The sequence below is a fragment of the Ischnura elegans genome, chromosome X (genome assembly GCF_921293095.1).
Source record: "Ischnura elegans chromosome X, ioIscEleg1.1, whole genome shotgun sequence".
Lineage (NCBI taxonomy): Eukaryota > Metazoa > Arthropoda > Insecta > Odonata > Coenagrionidae > Ischnura > Ischnura elegans.
Genome location: NC_060259.1, coordinates 44387144 through 44409404, shown reverse-complemented (window position 1 = coordinate 44409404; position 22261 = coordinate 44387144). Strand labels below are relative to the sequence as shown.

Below are 22261 nucleotides of genomic sequence, written 5' to 3'. Positions count from 1 at the left end.
ATTGATCACGCAAAATATGCCCAGAATCAAAGAATGATAATCAACATTTGTCTCCATTAGGGTTGGACTATGCTTCATCAAACGCTGAAAGAGAGATAGCGAAATATTTTCGCGCATGAATTCGAGCCTTCAGAGCCGCTTTCATTATGGTGAATAAAATTTTGCCGAGCATGAAATCAAATTTGCCGAATTATTCCATTTTAGAGCTCTTGTTCACCATTCTGGACAAATTGGCTCAATTCTTCTTTAAACTGTGGAGGCTACATCATGCTATAATCGCAAAGCAATCACTTATAAACGACTCTGAATGTAATGAATAGGATGAAATAATTCTACAACTTCTAATGAATACACCTGAGGATTGGGTGTCTGCTTTAGTCAAAGCCCTGGCAGCATAGTTATCTCTTTGTTTATCAGTTACTTTTCAAAAAGGTATCACGGGCGATTTCAATTATGCGTCGAAAATGATAACATTATTTATCGCCAAATTTATATTTACTAGTTGAATCATTTTGATTAAAAATATGTTACATTTGGTCATACCACTTAAATACCAAAAAGAAATATTTTTTCATCTGACAGCTGCTTAGGTAGGCTTCTATGAAAAATATTAACAGTCTAAAGTTTGGCCATTTACCATTACTTTATCTATAGACATTTTCTTAGTACATATCACTTTTTCATTATTACCCGCTGGATCAAATATTTATGCACTGGGTAATTCTTTTGGCATCACTTGTGCATCATTTGAAGTAATATCACATATTAATATGAGAAGTGATATTTAAATTATACCGATTTAACGTCCCTTACGGAATTTAAGCATTAAAGTGATTTTGGTGACATAAAATTGGTATATTTTGAGTAAAAAAGTCACACATCGCTGCGTGGATAGGTGTGACACTTACTTCACGCTCAGCATGATTTTGAATATGCACGACGGGCAAATAATTGCTGGAATGGATTCGCGATTCAGACGAAAGCTTATCTCGTGAGAGCCCTTTATAAATTACACGTGAAATACTGATATAAAAATGTAAAAAGCTTCTCTGCATTTGAGTTTTTATCGAAGACTATTTTGCAAGTCGAGAACGAGATGTGCCAATGGCTTTAATATCCCGGATTACAAACAGAATGATGAATATTTAAGAAAAAAACCTGATATAACAACAGCCGTAGCTTTACACATCTTAAATACATTTTATGGAGTATTTGGACTTCCGAATGTGCATATCAAGCCTTAGACATACTCTAAAAAAGCTGTATTTAAGGTTTTGCAACACGTCTTGTATGGGAACTAATGTACCTGGCATTAAGTTGTCGAACGCTTGATAATGGCATGATAAAGGCTAAAAAATAGATTTCTTCTGTAAATAACTGCATGAGGGACTTGTATCGCTTGTAGACGACGATTTTTTTGCGAGACATTCACGATACGTTCCAGCAAACAAAAATGTTTGCATACTATTACAATAATACCAATCAACGTAATGTTCATACAGAGTGTCAGGACCCAAGGGGGGTCCTCTGTGAGTGACAACACACCGGTGCCGGGACCCAGTAACTTAACTGATACGCCCGCACACCCGGGGAGTGAGAGAGAGGGAAAAAGGATGAAGGCGCCGCCGCGATAGGAGCCCAGCGACGCCTCGGGGGTAAGGATAGCGATGGAAGGGCGGACGGGAATACCCTCGCCGCTTTGGAAGCGACCAGGGCCCACTACTAGCGAAACCATACTTTAATGTGCCAGCGATTTTGGAAGATTTTATAGTAAATAAGTAAAATCCAAATATCGAATCGTTGGATCGTGATGTTCGTACAGTGGATATGAAACGCTAGGGCGGCCTTCCAGGTTACACTTCTGGGGGCAGGGTCTGGAAGCGTTAGCTTATCATCTCTGCGCCTCAGAAGGGGGAGGACTGGAAGGAAAAAAAGGAAGGAGGCGCCACCTCGATATGATGTTCGTACAGTGGGTTCGGAGGTCCCAGGGCGGGCCCCGCGAGGGTACAACTCAAGGACCGGGAACCAAGTCTGAGACTTATTCACCCGTGCCTCTCGAGAGGGGGAGGACAGAGGAAGGAAAAAGGAATGGAGGCATCGCCGCGATGAGAGCCCGACGACACCTCCAGGGGAAGGAAAGGAAAGGAAGGGAGGGGACGAGGAATCCCGCGCCGTCACAGAGGCGGGCGGGCCCTACTATAAGCGAAACCAAGCTTACGCAATTAATATGCTACCAATTTTAGTAGATTTTCCTATGAGGAAGAAAAATCTATCGATCAAATCGGTAGATATGATGTTCGTACAGAAAGCAATTATGTTACAAAATTTGCATTACAAGTAAATAATAGTAAATATTTGTAGTGCTAAGTCCCAAAAAATATTTAAACGCCATTATGAACACGAAATGGAAGATGGCTTACCGCCCCCAAAAATATCGTTAAGAAAACGTAACTGGTGTCGGCAATAGGGTGGTTGAATTGAAAATCGGATTTGCAAAACTGTTCTCAGCCTCTGACCTTTTGACGTTTGCATTTACAGCTGCAGAACATGACGTACACGAAAGTGCACACGGAGCTGAAAGGCGGCTGGTGGGACAACATCCCAGATAGCGGAGCCAACTACAATCCGCTCCCCCTTTCCGAGGGCACTTTCATCGCCAAGCTGAACAAAGGGAGGGTGAGTAAAGTGTTAAAAAAATGTCGACCAAAATCGATTTTTTGAGCAATCGATTCTTGATCGAAAAGAAAATTTCGACTTTTCAACACAAATAGAAATTTGGACCTAAAGATCGATTATTCGAAAAAAAATCGACGTTTTCTTTTTAATATCAGACTGATACCTATTTGGTCAATATCATACTCAAAAGTAAAATTTACTGGCGTAAATCTCATGAGAAAACGGAGAAGTAAAATCTGATTCCGGGCAGGAGATTGTCTGATACATCTTAGTAAAATTAGCAGTCCAATTTCAATTTGAAACTCAATGCGTATTTAAAAAGACTACTGTGTTAACGGGTTCATTGTCAACTTTTTTCCAACCTCATCAGGTCATATTGCGGTGTTATATAATAATCATATTCCGCCTTTCCTTTAATAACCTAATATTGGCATTTTTCTCTGCACACAGGTTTATAAAGGATTTGAAGTAGAGCTCGGTTTGGAAAGGCTTTCGAAGTCTTTCGATCTCGTAAGGTTGCCCTTCATAGGCTGTGTCTATTATTGGTGAACTTTTTTCACTCTGTCTCCTTAAAAGGGGCTGGAAAGGCTGGAAGGATTGAAGGAAAGTAGCACCACCATGAAGACCACAAAGCCCATGCGTTCGGATTGATTTGAAAAGTTTTGGAATGGGAGAATCTCTCACGTCCATTGTGGAGTCGCGAGTTACCATGAGAGAAATCAAATTTATTTTTCCTAGGGAAAGGGAAAACCACCCTATAATAGAGATGGCCCACAGATTTTTCTCCTGATACCTTACTTGGCAATGAAATATTTACAGAAATAAAATTTCCAAAGGCCTTACTCTTCGCTGGGCGAAAAAGAGGAGACGGTAGGGGAATTAAATAAGGGTTTGGGAAGTTTGAAAGGATGCCGATGGGAAAAAAAAACAAAACAGATACAAAACACATATAAAGAAAAGACAGGGCCCAAAAAGAGAAATTGAGAAAAACAAAAGGGGGCGCCTAAGTGCTGAATTTTAAGGCCTAAAAATATCACATTCGATACATAAGACCAAGCACGTCATAAGTTCATGCTGATATCTAAGTCTCGACTGTTATTCGTTAAGTATTTGCATTTTTTTAATGTATCCCTAGAGAATCCCTTCTACCTCTCATATTATTTTTGAGGGGGCGGGGCGGAATGTCATTCGTTTACACTAGAAAAATGTCAAGAATCGTACCTGGGAGGTGGCTCCTATTTTATAGGAGTGAGAAAAAATTCAACCTCTACAGTATCAAGGAACCAATTTCTTAACGATTTCAAGAACATCATTTTGCTACTTATTTTGGTCATAGCCAGCAAAATATTTTTGGTTCCAGATAATTGAAGGACTGTCTATATAATTCCTTGTCAGGCATAAGACTCATAAAGTGTACTTGTGCATCGATCTAGCAGTCGCGCTAAGTCTGGTCTTCTTTCAGGTTGAGTCGCTGGTGGTGAGTCGGAAGTTGCCCGACTGGCAAGTCAACTTCCTGCAGGGCGTCGCCGCTCAACTGCAGCTCGACCTGTCGGGCACCAACGCAATCCGACGCCGACTCAGCTCCAACGTCATCAGCGGACGCGATACCCCACCCGCCGTGTTCACCGCCATGGAGGTAAGAACCGTCGCCACAACACCGAAACCAATAATATCCACAAATAAAGCCACTTCTAACCAGTTGAATATCTCTGAAATCAATTTCTCACGAAGAAAAGGTTACAAAAGAGGACAATCAAGTCGCCTCTAAATGTGTTGTCACTAGGGTTGTGCGAGACTCTCGACCATCCGAGAATCTCGGCAGTCGAGACGAGAATTTCATTTCCCAGCATGGTCGGGACGAGACTCTTGGCGCGGCGAGAGTCTCGCCTGGGTCGAGAGTCTTGAAGAGAGCCGAGAAATGTCGACCCATCAAGACTTCTCGGCACCCGCCGAGACTCTCGGGAAAGGCGAGAATTTCAAATGAGGAAACACCATCAGTCGACAATAGAGTTGACAATGGTATCTTTAACGGATTTGTAAACAAAATAAAAACATTTCGTTCAATGAGTTTTCGTATGCATCCATTATTTTAGTGCGCCGTCAAGTTATAAGGATATCCTCATAGGTGGCCTTCCGATCAAAGTTAAACTCTGAACGAGTTATAATTGTCGAAATTTGTTGATGGCGAAGGGACTAAGGAAGTTGCCTCAACAGAATTACGGCACCCGCTCCATGTAATAATCGCTTGTGGCTGAAAAGAGTCAGAAAAGTTACCACGCCGATCTGTGGTTTAAAAAGTTAAATAACCTCAAACATTTTTGAAGGTAAATCGTAAAAGTTAGAAAGGCATAGCCAAGGAAAGTTATCAAATGTATTAAATAAATGAAATTTAAATGGTAACTTGTACATATCTGCGGTTGTCACCCACCGCTAATTTCAATGTGTTCGCAAAAGTCACCACTCGCGTCGCTGACGAACAAAATGACCCGAGTTTTACGATAAAATAAGGTATAATTAGGGATGTTAACCGAAATTTACATACATGATGATATTATCAATCAAATTCATAGTTTTTCAATGCTATTCCTCGCAATTAAAAACATTATGATGCAAAATAATCGAATCGAACAACACGCTGCGGATATTTTTGAAAACCAATTAAAATGTGACCGAAGTGACAACGGAAATTAGCATTTTATGGGATTAAATCGGGCCTCCTCTGTGCAGTCCCCTTGCTCAGAAGAATCACTGCCTACAACCGAATTCTCCACGTAAAGCCTCCATTGGAGCTCAGTCTACAGCCTAGTAAGTCTAAAGCCTTCTTTCGCTACCTAACCGGAAACCGGGTGATCCGGATTCGAGTTCCGGCTGAGCCAAATATTATTTTATGACGAACTTCATCCTTGGTACTATTTCCATTGTCTATTTTTGCCATTGTAAAACCTGCATCTTCTATACAAGGCAACGTAACTCTTCTTAGGCTAAATAAGTGGAGCTCCTAAGTGGCTGAAGTGAAACTGTCAACGACTAGAAGATACAAATGCCAATTATAGTTAGAAAAGATAAATATCTGCAAAACCAACTTTTTCGATTAACTTATGCAATCATCTATGGGGACTATAATACGTTTCAACCTGATGAGGGCTAGGCTAGACTAGGAAGAGCTCTTAGCCTAGTCCACGGAGGATTAACACTAATCTTTCATCACTTCAGGTAATGTTATCAGAGGTAGTTTTAGCAAGCAGCGCATTATGCAGCTCACAATCAACATATTAAAATCTGGAATTATCTACAGCAGGGTAATAACTTCAGAATGTGAAAACATAGCACATAAATGACACCTAAAATATTTGTGAAAATATTACGAATACCTGAATCATTCTTTCCTACGTTTTTCCCCTGCTTTTCCGCGCGAGGTTTATTTGTCACCCATTAATAGAAAAAATGGAAGTATAATGGAAATGGTAGCACAAAGGATATGCATGTGCATTTGCATGAAAACTATTCATTTCAAATTTTAATCAAGTGGGCATGCGTCGTTAGGGAAATAATACTATATATTTTTCCATACATCTGTTCATACAGTAAATTATTTCCATACTGGGAAGTAAGGTAGCCTGTAATTAGGCTAACTTCAAAATTATTAACCCATTATAACCCAATTGAGCTTAAAAGTAGCATAAAAAATTGATACATTTCCAGCTTTATTCAGGAAAGATTTATAATACGTGTACTTTTGATGTAAAGCTTATTGGCGAATTGTGAATTTTCACATTTTTAAAATGAGAATTCTTGAAATTTAATATCCCCCAGAAGCAGCTCTGAATTAGAAAGGGTTAAAATGAAAAACATAAAACCAAAACTACTCATTAGCTAAAGAAAAACATTGAAGAAATTTTGCGCGGGAAAATATTTCAAAACTGTCGTGACATTAAAATGAATAACAATGCAGAATTAACATCATGAATCATGTATTCTATTATTGAATATATAAGAATGAATATTTTCTAACTTTTCGTGGCATCCACAGGACTCGGTTACCGGCCGATGTGAGGTTCTTTACGAGATCTCCCCGCTGCCGGGCTTCAAGACGGATAACTCAGATGATTTATGCGGGAGCCGGCCACTTCTCGAGATCACGAAGACCCGTAATCACAGCAATTGCGAAGTGAACCCGGAGTATCATTTTGGATTCCCCGGAACCATGCGCTGCCAGCCAAGTGGAAATCAATGTGGAAAATTCTGGACGGTAAGTAAATAACGTCAATCAACCATTTTCACGAGTTTTTAACTCTATTAAGAGTCGATTGTAACAAATACGATTCCTCTGTGCTTTTAAAAAGGCTCTTTATCACTCGAAAAACAGAAGACAAAAATCAATAGGGCCCAGAAGGCCAATCACCCTGTAATGCTAAATTACATGGCTATGCCTTCAAAGAAAATAGATATACTTACATTGCTTAGAGTTTCGAAATTTAAAACTTGTTGGCATAATTTTGTTATTTTTCACTCAGTGTATTTTCATCCTTTATGGATAAGTCAACATTTTCAAAAGGCTGATACGAACTAGAGAGCGAAATAAATCAAAAAATATAAAATAATGACAATTAACTATGTTCATAACTTTTCAACTCAATTGAAAGTCGACTGTAATGAATATGATTCCTTTTTACTCGGCTCGTTATTAATCCAAAAAGTGTAAAGAAAGGCACTAAAATGGAAATAAAATTCAAAAATTATAATTGGTTGTACTTATTTTAATTTATTGACTAGATATTACGTAAAGGTAAAACCTTTTGGAATATTCCCAGCATATTATTTTCAACTCCATCGAAAACTTCAATTAATTTACGATTCGAGTTAAGCTAATTGAGATACCAAAAGAATATTCATCAGTAGTCTATGTTATATTAAAAATAAACAGTGTAAAATTTAATCTACTTATCCTCACCTATTAATACAAACAGTTTTGGAGTCATTATCACTCCTTTTTCTAGAAAAGACTTTCAATATGCTATACTATAAATATAGCATGAATAAAGAAAAAATATCAAGACATGACAAATGCCTGGATTCTATAAAGTATTCATATCAAAAAATCGCAAAAGCGCGCTCTATGACCATTCATGACCTCTTCAATAACGCTGAAATCGTAGGACAATTTCATTTCAATTTGTAGATGCATTACCCAATGCTGAGAGTAGCCACAAGTATTATAAAACTATAAATATTTCAGATGTACTTTTTTATTGCATCTCCAACAACAGAATCCATTGCAGAATAATCTTATTTATCAGATAATCAGCGCCATCTAGGGGAAACACGGCCAGACAAAAATCAATAATAGGGCCCAGACGGCCAATCACCCTGTAACGCCAAATTACATGACTATTCCCTTAAAGGAAATAGATGCTTACATTGCTTGGAGTTTCGAAATTTAAAAATTGTTGGCATAATTTTGCTAGTTTTCCCTCAGTGTATTTTCGTCGTTAATGCATATTTCAACGTTTTCAAAAGACTGATACGAACTAGAGAGTGAATATAAATCAACTTTCAGAAAATTGTGACTTGTGCTCAGTTATTGCATTCCTGAGGAGCAACGAATTTATTTATGTTTATTTATTTCACCACCAAAAACGGCACAAATTCTTTTAAATTGGTTGTTCTCAATAAATAAATAACACCTTAAAGATAGCACAATACATAAAAAAACATGCAGAAAACAAAATGTCTGAACTTAAGGTGGGGTATTATGGGTTCGACTGTGGCGGATTGTTTTGATGGCATTTTAGGTAGTATTTGAAAATAGTCGTAGAGGAAAATACGTTCAATTAAGGAATTTTTTAAGGGAGGGAGTTGAATAAGGAGGGGACTCGGTAGCAAAGAGAGCGTTGAGAGATGGAAAGACGGAATGATGATGCTCGACAATGAAACTGACGAATTACTTCCTTTTTGTAAAACCTTTTCCGAAAATAGTTTTGATATATTTCCTCTAATCAATTTTTGCGTCGACTTACACATTTATATTTGATGTTCTTTAAAATGTAACTTACTGAGTGATTATCGCTTCAAAGACCCGTTGAGAATTGAACGACTATTCGATTATCCCTGTTACCTATTCCAATAAATCCGAATAAGATATCTGATATAAGAAGATGGAATCATTACATTATATTAAACTTGATTTCGCCATTTGATTAAATCGACCTGGCTTTTCAGTTCTAGTCCCCAATGTTATCCAGTTCCTACTTGAATAACGCGCTGGGAAACCTTTCAGCCTTTACTTCATCTCTGATAAATATCTGACCAGGTGCCTAATTTCTTTATTATTTACGACTGATGAGATACTTATAAAACTAAATACATTTGCTGCCTGAGAGATGATTCCACAAAAGTGAAGTACTGAGTCATGAAACTTTGTCAACTCGAGTCAACTATGTGCTTCACATTCAGATATGGCATGCCATAACATGTTATTGGATGAAATATGCTTGTGTTGATGGCAATAAGCTATAACAATGCTTCCATTCGATGCTGATCTAACAGTGATAAATACAATCCATTAATAACGGAAACCAGGATCGATGGACGAATGTTGAGATATCATGAAAGCTGACGGAGGAAATTACTTGCCATGGTAGCTCAAATAAGCAGAAGATTTCACGACGAAATTGAGAGTTTTTAAAATTAATTTTTCAGGATGCGAGTTATAGCACGGTATCGAACGTTTCAGGTCATTCATTCACTATTCACTAGTCGCCCTTTACTTATATTCATTTGGGTTTTCAGTTTTAGTCTACATTATCATCCCGTTACAATTTTCATAACGCGGTAGGAAGCCTTTGAGCCTTGACTTCATCTCAAATGGGGAATTCCCTTGCTCTTCTTCCCTTCCATCTGTTCTTCTACCATTTTTTTTCATTAGACCAGCATGCCTCAAATTCTGGCCAACTAAATTATCCCGTCTTCTTCCTAAGGCTTTTAGAAGAAATCTCTTTTCTCCCACTCTTTTCTGCATTTCCTCATTACTTTCACGGTCGATCCATTTTATCTTCATCATTCTTCGGTAGCACCACATTTCGAATGCTTCCAATCTTCACTCCGATGCAGCTGTCAACGTTCACGCAGATAAAAATAATTAATAAATTAATAAATGATAATTAAAATGATGATAATTAATCAAATTATCAAATAAATGATAATTAAAAATTAATAAATGAAAATGGAAAAAATGAAAGGGAAAAAAATGATGAATAAAACAAGGTGGTGATGAAAATGTTTTAAACCTTTTAAAAAACCGCCCATATAATAATAATAATAAAAAGGATAAAATCAAGTAATTTGGACCGTGGTAGCCTAGTGGGTAGAGCCCTTGGCCGCTGATCGAAGGTTCCGGGTTCAAACCCTGAGTGAAGCTTTAGGTCACTCCCAGACAGAACCCTTGAAGATTGAGGTGGCCGAGTGAAAGGAACTGGTCCCCCTATCCTGAAGGTGTGATTTTCTCACGCATGTTCGGGGTGAGCTCTACCCTCGCCTATCAAAACCAACCTTCGGGTTGAATCACTATGTGAGTGAAATGCCATATCGGCCACGACATAAAGGGCGTGTAGAGTGCAACTGGATAATATTGGAGACTAAAATTGAGAACCCAAATGAATATAAGTAAAGGGCGACATCGAGGTGGACATGAAAAATTTCATTTGCATTCAGTTATTTTTTAATATGTGAAATGAAAATTTTATCCTTAACAGCTCATTATACCCACGATGCGTTTCTTTGTTTTTTCAGCACTTATCTGTTTCGTAACACAACTCTGTATTGGAAAGTAATTAATATGATAGGTTATGTTAAGGGTGGACAATGCGCCTATCACAGGTAAAAGTATGCTATTTAAACTTTAGAAATGGAATGATAGTGAAGATGTCCCAAGTGCAGCCTCAAGTGTTGTTGAATACTACGAAACGTATTGCGCATAGAATAATGCCTGTGAAATATTGCACTCTACACACGCACTTCGTACATCTGACGTGTGTACGAAGGCGCAGTCTAAATTTCGTCGTTTAAAGCGGTAAATTGCTAGAAAACATGCGAGAATATGCGGACATGAATGGCGAAATAGCCTTTGTTCTACATCCGTTCTAGCATTTGCGCAATTCCATGCCATAAACATAAATTAATGCAGTTCTAACCTGCGCAATAACGTGCTGTGTGTAAGACGGCCTCAATTATGGTCTCGTTCCTTGCAGCGTTCGACGGTGACGAGGACGATCGGGTGCGGGAGCCGCAGCGACTTGCTGATGCTCGAGTCGACCACGAGCAACCGCATCTTCGCCAACCTGCACCTGCACAACGGCACCCGAGCCGAGGCCAACTCCTACCAGAATGCCACGCTCATCTCCGTGCGCTCCATGGGCAAGAAGCTGATGCCACCGTCCGACCCGCTCAACATCGCCCGTCTCCAGTACAAGTTCACCCAAGGGACGGCCAAGGTGAGATAAATATGGTGACCAGTAGCGGATACACAAAGAAAACCTCAAGGGGGGGCACACAATATATCTTGAGCTATATACATAGAATATAGCTTGAGGGTGTGGATTTCAGATTGCTTCCTGTGAAATTTGTGATTGCACATTTTTCATAGACACCTTTGCAGAGAAGTGGTAACAATGTCATTATCATACCAACCTTTATGTTTCTCTGTCTACTTTCCAATATATACTACATCGTATCATCAGCGGATGCAGAAAAAACTCAAGGGGGGTACAAAATATATCTTGAGCTGCCTTTACTTTTATCATGATGAAAAATAAGTCGCATGCAAATTTTAAGAAAGTTTTATTTAAACTGAGTGTACACTTATTCAAGACATCGCATGAGGATCTAAAGGGGACCCTTAAAAGGATACAACACTTCGGGGCCGGGAGCGAGTAATTCAACTGATACACCCGATCATCCGGGGAGGGTGATGGATGCGAAGGGAGAAAGTAGGGAGGCGCCGCCGCGATAGGAGCCCGTCGGCGCCTCCAGGGAGAGGATAGGAATGGAAGGGAGGGGATAGGGAAAAACCCTCGCCACCATGAAGGACGACTGGGCCCACTACTAGCGAAACCATTACTTGATTTACCAACGAAATTGTAAGATTTTTCCATGAGGAGAAAAATCCAAAGATTATTTCGTTGGAGACTTATATAAGACAATGCCATCTTATGATATAAAAAAGTTCAAATTGTGGTTCGGCAATGTTATGGAATGGGGGCGGCCCCGCAAAGGGGAGCGCGCGCCCCCTGTGCCCCGCATATGTATCCGCCACTGACGCGTACCAGGCCTAGAACTACTTACTACTGGTTTTATTTTTTCTTTCGGGGTAAACTGTAGGACTAAATGATGTTTAAACATTTTCGTTAATAAACAAAAAAATATGTATTCTTAAAGTACAAAAAAGCTATTTATTGATCTACAATAATGTTTACAACATATTGTGGAAGATAAATGCTGTATATACAGTAGTTTTCCCTAGATGGAGTTACAAAGTTCATGAAGTTGACAAAACGGCTAAATTTACGGTGCGCGGAGTCATCTTTTGCACTGGCGTGTCTAAATTTTTGAAATGTTCACAGAACAAAAATAAATTAGAATTTAGAATAAAATTTTATGGAAAAAAACGTATTATTCAATATTTTAGCATGCACTGAAGCCCAGATATAAATTCGCAACGTATAGCGGCACATCGTTTTGATGCCGATAGAGCGGGGCATGTGCCCCGTGCGGCAGATTTTAGGGGGCGGCAAAATTTTAAAGGTTTATTTAAAAAGTTATTTAATTTACCTAATTAAATTATTAAACAACAATTATAAAGTTATGAATTTTAAATACTAATATTAATAAAACTTCTTAATAGCAAACATACGGTGCGTAATTTCAACTACCGCATCTCAAAAATAGCTTACGGAGGTATTATATTCTAGTAGTGGGGGGAGTGGTAGTGAGGGGGATCAGCGGAGGGGGGGGGGCTGCAAACTGATCTTCCCCCCCTCCCCGACAAAACTCTTAGTTTCGGCCCTGACTCAGGCTACCAAAAATACCTTTTCCATCTTCCCCTCGATTACATTTTTTTAAAATATCGCTTTCACAATTTCACCCTAGAAGTTCAAAATTAAAGTTGGAATTCCGGACCCAGGTCATGACCCCCCGCCAAATTTGATGCTGAATCCACCCCTGACGAGAACTCGCCTCTGCGTTTCTTCTGCAGACCCGCAACTACATCATAGGCTCTTGGGTGACCAAGAGCCGTCACCTGCTATTGTATATTTATTTATTTCCACACAACCGAAAACAGCACTATTTGGCCCTTAGATCGGGTTTTTTTTATAGCATTCAACAATAATACATAAAAAACCATGCAAACCCTGGATAAGGGTAACTTACATGGGCGGGTCTAGAGCCTGCAACCTTCGGTTTGGTATGGAAGCACTTTACCCCGCCGTTACCGAGGCCAGCAATTTCGGCATATATTATTAACAAAACCTCTTAGTACACGAATACTAGCTCTATTGAAAAGAAGACTCAATTTAAAAAGACCCACGGATTTTCACAATCATGCATTAAATCTACGCGAGCAGTGGCGCAGCGAGGGGGGGTTTTGGGGATAAACCCCCCCCCCCAGAGCTCAGAGAAATTTTAAAGTTTAATCCATTTTACTTGTCTGGATCAGTATTACTTAAAGAATAAAGATAGGAATTATCACATGTCCCTCAGAAAGCCGTAAAACTCGCCATTTTGAACCATTACTCTTCAAACTTTTCTGGAGGAGGGCCCCCGCAACTCCTGCTTACTCTGGTAGTTATGGAATACCCCCACACCCGTAAGTATTAGTTGCGCCTAAACCCCCCCCCCCTAGCCTTAATTCCTAGCTGCGCCCCTGCACGCGAGAACTCTACTTTGCTTTTCTTCCGCAGACCCGTAACTGCATCGTGAGCTCCAAGGCAACCAAGAGCCCTCAGCAGGAGAGGGACAGGACACTGCCGTTCGACGAGACGCCCGCGCAGTTCTCGGACGAGGAGAGAGACAAGCAGCGTTTCAAGAGGAAGAGCCGATCGAAGAAGAAGAATTCGCAATCGAAGAAGAGCAAGTCGGAGGAGGTGGCCAAGGCCTCGTCCGAGGAGAGCAGCCAGGGGAGCTCCGAGGAAGACTGGGACCCTTCCAAGGGACTCTGGGAGAACCCGTCCTCCGACGGCTCCCACCCCCAACCTCTGCCCTTCGACGCCCTCTCCCTGGCCCTGGGCAAGTTCGGTGAAAAGCCCTGTCTCAGCCAACACCTGAGGGACCTCGTCGCCGACATCGCCAACGACCTGGAAAGCCATGAACTGACCGTGGACAAGGCAACGCTGAGGAAACTACAACTGGCGACCAAGGTGTGCCGCAACATGAACCTGGGCGAACTCAAGGCCGCCGTGGGAGCTCTTATGGACCCTAATATGCGCCACAATTGGATGATGATCCCCGAAAGGTATGCCCCTATATACCAGCAATCCGAATCCACGTATAAAATCCTTTCAGGCTTGACTTGAAGGAAGTTAGATACATCCATGATAAAACCTGCAAATGTTAACCTTGGACAAAACCTTGACTTTCAGTCACGCCCCAATTGTTGCCTGTTTCCTGTTATCGGGCTTCATTCATTTGTTCACCCAAACTGTTCCCCCCACTTCCCTCACGCCATGTCTATGTACCCCTATCTCCTAACTTTTCTCTGGGTATAAATTCTGAGAGAGTGCTTGTTGTATCACCATGAAAATGACATAATATGTTGAAACCATGGTCAGTAGTTGAGTTTTGAATTTAGTTGTGGTAATTGCCATTTTCAGCTTTTATCATGGATACGTCCGAATCCAGCCTGGCAAGGTTACCAAAAAATTCCTATCAAACGATTTGCCCAAATATTGGATGAAAATATTTGAAGGTAACCGAGAAGTATTATAGCGAAATTCTAAATTCACAGAGACTATAAGACGTATTATCTTTGATTCCCTGCAGTAAATCGTGCTGAAAGGTCGATATTAGTTGTGGTTACATTAAAATGATTCCTAGAATGAAACCGAGAGTAACAGAGAATCATGGGGAACGATCGCTATCGAACGAACTATTTTCTATTGAAAATCATATAATCCAAACCTCTAAACACCATTTGCTAAAAAAAAAAGCCGGAAAAATTATCGCAATAGGTATATTTGCGCCCATTGGGAGTGAATCGCTGGGAATCGGAAACAATCTACTGGCCTTGTCACGAAACTTAGTAGTAAAAACTAGTAATAATACTGGTTTTAAGACACATAACACATAAATTCAACAAAATGTAAGTGACATGATAATAAAATGATTTATTTCACTCCCGAAATTTTAACGAGAAATGATTTCGAAGTATACAAGCTTTGATAAAAATACTGGAGGAATAAAATCAACTAATAAGAAAAATAGCTTCATGGTAGGCAAGAGCTATGGTCTCGATTTGAGAGAAGTAAGTGGTATTTCGTGGAAAATGTAGCACGAAGATATTATGGGAGATGCAGTGCGGAGCGTTAGAAGGTCAAAAAACTTCAGAAGTAAATGAGGTTTAGGTGCCGAGAAAAAAAGAAAAACTAATTACATTTTAGACAGAATTAAAGTCGATATTAGAAGATAATATCAGAAAATGATATCACCATAACGGATTAAGAAACGATGGTGGACAAAGTTAGAATTACGTCGAGAGGAGAGGATATAAGATTGCGAGGTATTACCAAGAGGTATTGATTAGAAGACGCCGTGATTGGTATTAGTTTAATGGCAGACTTTTGAACTCTGAAGGCTTTACAGGCGTCAATGATGAATCCGATTGCGTCTCAGAGGCAATTAACTGCTGTGCTGGATTAAAGGAAAAAAGAAATAAAAGAGTAGGCAATGCGATATGGTGGCTTTTGCCAGAGATAGAGGTATGCCACCAGCTACCCCAATAACATTCGAAGACATTCTGAGAACATAAGACTAGCAGAGAGGAAGATGAAAGCCATTGACGGTAAAAGCTTTTAAGAATCTTATGAGGAGCCGAAGACGCGGGATGGAGTTTTGAGTTTTTGCTTTTTTATTTGCCAATTGGAACGAGGGATTGTAAGGAACGCGTAGAATGAAGTAGTAGAAGATGTTGATAAAAGAATGCCTATAGAAATGAGGCACTAGGAGGATGAATACAGATTACACTTGAATTATGTTAATGCAATGCAGCTAAAAAACTAATTCTATAAGACGCTGGGATTGTGATATTTTGCTTCCTTTCACCATCATGCATTTGAGGATTAAAATGCTCATTATTCTTGTAAACGTTTATGACCAACCATTGGAGAATTTTGTACAGATATTCGTCGGATTTGAGATAGCTATGGAGCTCGTACAAAAGGCTCAATCCCGCGCTGCATTTTTGTGGTTTACGGTAGGTTTCGAATTTTTTCCAGTTTTCATTGGCATGTCGTAGTGAAATAAACTGGAACCGTAACATGATATCAACAATGGCGACACTGCGCGAGAGGTAAGCGAAAACGGAAGTATTCCATGCCATTACTGGGGAATCCACTTTTAAGATTCTATGTGTAAACCATTGTTCATAAATTAGTATATACTTAGCAATTATACTCTCGTTTAATCAACTGATTAATTGGTGATTGTCTTTTACACGGTGATGACGGTAGTTATGAATTATGAAAGAATAACCTCAGTCATTTCTGGTTTCAATATTGATTGAACGAGTACGGAAACAATTGATTAATTCATTTCTAGTGAATACTTGGCGTGGAATCTAATTTCTCCTAAATCTACATGTATTAGATAGCGAAGCTATTTAAGAAAAATGAAAAATAGCTTCGCAGTAAAAAGAGTCAATGCCCGATAAATTTTAAATTCTAAGCTAGTCGATGGATTTCCAAAACGCCTTGCATAAATTAAATACATTCATACTTTGCATTCAATTTTGTCTACAAATTAAAGTATCAAATAGTTTATATTTTATTAGTAAAATAAAATTACCCTGCAGGGATATCCTCCATTTCTCCCAATGATTTCTAATAGCAATGAAATCATATATGTTCTCTAGCTAAATATAAAAAATGTCAGGATTTGAAATTTTTGTCGGACTCAACATTTAAATAAAAACCTCCCCTGAAAGTTCAATCTCTACAACTGCATTAGCAATACCCAGTAATTTATGTCAAACTGAGTGAATTGGTTGGTGAGTCAGTTTTTTAGGTTAAAAGATAATAAAGGAAATGATTCTCTTTTCACCACATAAATTCATCATGGCACCAGGCTGAACTGATGAAAATGAAAAAAAATCATTCAATTAAAGCAACGTTTTAACAACGGACAAACAACTCGTGCGTGGCTGAAACCTATAGTCTTATCAAAAGCTCACAAGGAATCTATTATTCCTCAATGGGGAATAATAATTTCTCTTGAATGGCCTTTGTATGTGAATCAACTCGGAAAATATTTCAATTTGAATAAAGATTACTGGAGCAATTCGCATAGAAAAAACTAAGAAAATTCAGAGGGCAAATTATCATGGAATGTTCTCTCTTCAATGGCACATAATTGGCCTAATCCAAAATATATATTACCAGCATCTTTGTTTTCTTTATAAAGCACTTACCCTTCCGTCACGTTTCTGATTTTATGCATTCCAGGAAGGTGATTCGTGACATCATGGTTATGTGCGGCACAGACCCAGCCTTTGAAATGATTGCCTCTTGGATTGAAGAGCGAAAGGTCAAAGGTGACGAAGCAGCTAACATGATAAGCTATGTGCCTCTTCACCTGACAGCCCCCAGCAAGAGAACTGTCGATCGATTCCATGTGAGTAGCATTCCTAGCCATGACGAGATAAGTATATATGCTTAACACTCATGCCCTTTCATCCTGGTTAATAACCCAAGAACCTTAAGAATTTCAAGTTTTTATATGTTTTTAATAGCCTAACGGGCTTGTTCGCCAAATTTTTCTTCTTGTCGATTCTTAGAGAGTTTGAAAGATAAAGAGACCAGTATTTATCCGTTGCACGATCAGACGCCTACTTCATGAGCTATTTTCGGTGAAACATTGATCGCCTAACCCTTTCGCAGATAAGTGGATGACGTCACGAGCCTTTGCCGAGTGTCACCGCTTCTCCCCTGCTCCTTATCCTCGCTCATCGACCCCTTGTGTTTCGTTGCTGTTTATACTCTTGCCTGCGATTCCTCTCTCAATAATCAGCTCGTTTTGAACGAGTTACAGAATCTGAACTATAATGACGGGACCAACTCATGAAAAAAGTGGGCGGAAGCATTGGCGTTTTTTATTTTAAACTTAAGTTAGAATGGTGAACTGGGGAAGATATTTTGACTGTGGTAACTCATTTTCCTTTTCCTTTCCTTTCCTAATCCTTGAAATGAATTGCGGTTTTTAAGGAATTGCGGTCTTAGTGAACGAGCCCATTCTTCTAAATTTTATAATGACCTTTTTTATTGATAGCCCTGCAAGATTATTTATGCGAATAAGTATCAACAATTAGATGAAATGCGACCATGGCTTGAAATCTACTTTCCAATTTTTCAAAGCATTCAATTTTGAAAATAATTGGAGGTATTGCTAAATGTGATGCGCATCATTCAAAAAGTGAGATTCGAAGATGCTTGGAAATGCCAAAATCACAGCTTGTCGTAAGGATTTAGATACTTTTTAATCTATAGATGAACATAAAAACATTCTGTGTCATTCATGGCTGCTAACTTGGTTGACATCAATACTGTAATATGCTCTACGATTGTTTTCATCAGGCTATCATGCCTCATAATGTGGCCAACTAGGTTGTCGCGTCTTCTCCTTAGAGAAGGTTTTTAGAAGAACTCTCTTTTTTTCCATTTTTCTTTTATTTTCTCCGATTTGATATTAAAACAAAAATTCTTCGCTATAAAAATATTCGATAGCTATTATTGTGTTCCAAACCGATTGTAATGAATTGTTTAATAAATTTCGAGAGTGACTCTGTATATTGCGCTAGCAATCAGAGCATAATTACCTCTTCCAGTGCACTAATAGGGACAACGCCCATACTCGGAATTTGTGAGTCCCTCAATGGTGATACCAATGTTCCGAAACCGGTCAAGAACTGAGTATAAGCTGTGGAATATTTTATTTATGATAATAATGCTTGATAAGCCATAATTATTAATTGTCTGAGGCGTATTGTACAATTTATTTTCGACCTTCGTCTCACCCAGTCAGCAAACTTAAGAGATTTGAGGACTCTCTTCTAGTATACTAGATTAATGTTCACGTACCATGCATTAAAATGGGCAGAAAGAAGACACATCTTTGGGATGCATAAAATCCCAAATAATTATATAATACATTAAATTGGGAATATAATATATTATTATGATGCAATTAGAATGCGCGTGATGATAATGACCTTAGCTGTCGACGCACCCGTAACCCCAAACCTACTAAATAGTCACCACTAGCTGCGCTGACTGTAATGGAAGGGGAAAGGAGCTGTAATTAGAGCTGATAATCTAAATTATATATTCGTGATGATATGATCTATCAAATCCATAACTTATCAATCTTAATTCTAAGGAATGAAAATCCTATACTGCAAATATTGAGAAAAAATAGATCGCTCTGCGCCGATTGCCTTGCAGAGGAAATTTTTGAAAACTGATGAAAAAAGCGTGCGAGCATTGATATAAGATTGAAAACCCCAACTATATAGGCACGAAATATCACCAATACAAGATGAAATGCCGGCAACAAAGGACCAATGTGAAACAAGTTATCATATCTCAACAGGACGATTAATGATTGGAATCCTGGCAGAACTGTTTCAGCTCTATCCTAGCATCATAAAGATTTTTAAGAGGAGGTGCAAAAATTGATCTCGGAAAACTAATTTCGTTGCTTATTTTAAAATTTCGATTATACTGATCCAGTTTTATTTTGGTGATGAATTTTCATCAATTCCATTTTCATTACATATTAACTGTTACCACCTGGCAAATAGCCAACCTGTAACTTGTATAATATAATAAATTAAGGATCTGCGGGACGAACTTAGGCCTCCTCTGCAGGGGGAATGAATGCCAATAAGTATGAAGGATTTGGTGCTTTCCCGGCGAATCTTACTGATGAACTCATCTCGGGAAATCTGCCGGGTCAGGATGGATTATGCCACCAAAGTTTCGATAGCCTTCTCTACCATCGTCATTAGGGTGAATGATGGACCTGGTTAGTGCCGGGTTTATATACACAGTTGGGGCAGTCGAGTCTTCTCTGATTGGTCCGTTTTCGGTCCCCTTCTTCCTCTTAACTTACTCATTCTTTGGATAGTGGGATTCCATGTTTTGGATCAGGCTGAAACCCGCGTCTCTATTCATTGTATTCTTTGCCACTAAGTGTTCTCGCCATTCTCTAATTATTCACAGGAGCTGATACGAAACGCTGCCACGAAAGACGACTACGATCTGCGTACGGCTTCTCTCCTTGCTTTCTCCAACGTCCTGCGCGTGGCTTGCGTCAACCAAGCCGAGCGCAAGATGCGCTACCCTACAAACGTGTACGGTGACCCGTGCCCAGCCGACTCCGCCTCTCGATACATTCCGTACTTGGCAAGCCAGCTGAGGGCTGACCCAGCCTTGAAACCAGCCGTGCTCATGGCCCTGGGCAACACTGGCTCCCTCCTGGCTCTGCCGACCCTTACCGCAGCCGCCAGAGACTCATCGTCCACACCGTACCTCCGCGCCCGGGCCATCACGGCCATGAAGCACCTCGTGTTGAGCGAACCCCGTGCCACGGCCCCCGTGCTCCTCTCCTTGTACGGCGACAAGCAGATGCCCGAGCTGGTCCGCCTGACGGCAGTGTCCATGCTGTTCTTCTCCAAGCCGACCATGCCGGTTTGGCATCGGATCGCGGTGGGAACTTGGTTCGAGAAAAGTTCTAGCATAAGGAAGTTCATCTGGACGTCCCTCAAAGCATTTGCTGATTCCACCAACGGAATGATGGCCGAACAGTTAGTATTTCATTCCCTTTTGGCAAATACTGCTATGCTTGAGAGAAACATGGTTTATTCGTCGAGGATCCTGAGTCTTTTACCTGCGACGAGCCAATATTTTTTGCTGATCTAGCAAGAGTCATCGTAAAATCGATTATTTTTAGACAGCGGATTCCATTTTTTCTACTAAAGGGACATTTTTATCTATCTATATAATAATTTCAGAGCTATTCTGTATTTACAGTTTTTCACCTTTTTTTCAAATCGTTTTTGATATTATGGAGAGAAAATAGCATCAGAAACTTAATTATGGTACAGCAAGCCATTAAATTAATTAAGCCTGAATATACTCTAGTAGAGAAAATGAAGTGAAAAATTTGATATGAAATTATCATGTTCAGTTCATAAAAAGGAAGGAAATATTCAATGAGCTAATGACCGTTGACAGATAATTTTAAAATAAAAAAATCTCGAAATGGCTGTCAAATGTTGGCGTTAGTGAAACGAAATATCAACGGCCGAATAATGCAGTACTGTGTATTTAGACAGTTAGAATACTGGATTAGTCTTATGGTAGATAACATTAAATATTAGAGGACGATACATTTAAATAGTATTAATAGTTATGATAATAAACTTTTAGTAAGAAAGGATACGGCAGTTTGGCTATAGTTGATTCTGATTCACTGTTCAAGTTCATCCATTTTCCTGGATGATCATATTTTTGCTATTTCCGCTGTTCACATCAAATCGGTTAAAGCCATGGATTTGAGCATATAAATCATAGTGCTTCTTTTTCATCTTTAACCAAGGGGCAGCATTTATCATGCATTTGTATGAAGCTATGATCACCAAAATGAGTTATTTGCACCGGTATTGCCATTTTAAATCACGGCTAACTTACATCTGTTAAATTTATCATACTTTGGTGGTCCATCTCCTAATGATAGTTCGCTAAAATTCATTTGGCTTCTTGATTTATATTCTTATCTTCATTTAGATTTAGATCAGTTTCAATATGAATCTGTTATTAAAACCTTATTTTTGGGATGAAGGCTCAAATTTTACTCACAGTTCCCCGGCATAATGAACTATTTTTAGCGCATGTGTGAACCTTATGACTTTAAGTGTGAAATCAAGTCAAAGTATTCATCCCCGCCGAAGAAACGATGAATTTTTCATCCATTGAAACTATGGTCGAGGACCTTACACGTTATGATACCCAAAAGATAGTTATTGCTAAATTCAAGGGCACAGCTTTGCATAAATTATATTAAAATGTTTCATTGTTTCCGAATTCCCAGGTCAGCGGCTGCTGCAGCAGTTCTACCCCTAGCAAGACCTTCAGGGTACCAAAATAAACACTATATGGACACCTTTATGCTCTCGAAGTCTATCAGTGATTTACAGGAAGTGCTGCAAAATCATGTAATTTTGTTCGGAGGCATAACAGGCTCCCACGCGTACATGAGGCAAACAAATCGCATTGCTGGATTTTCGGAGATCAAATTTGAGGTGAGTTACAGTAAGATATAT

The 22261-nt window shown here is 39.3% G+C and overlaps 1 protein-coding gene across 1 annotated transcript in view; it reads left to right on the top strand.

Annotated features, from left to right (window-relative positions):
• LOC124171932 (vitellogenin-1-like) overlaps positions 1-22261 on the top strand; it is a 54648-nt gene that overhangs the window by 5141 nt on the left and 27246 nt on the right. Inside the window, exons 4-11 of the mRNA XM_046551368.1 lie at positions 2539-2676; positions 4139-4312; positions 6707-6925; positions 10923-11165; positions 13632-14182; positions 17385-17553; positions 20160-20743; positions 22030-22240. Coding sequence (XP_046407324.1) covers positions 2539-2676; positions 4139-4312; positions 6707-6925; positions 10923-11165; positions 13632-14182; positions 17385-17553; positions 20160-20743; positions 22030-22240 — 2289 coding nt within the window. The remainder of the gene's footprint in view (positions 1-2538; positions 2677-4138; positions 4313-6706; positions 6926-10922; positions 11166-13631; positions 14183-17384; positions 17554-20159; positions 20744-22029; positions 22241-22261) is intronic.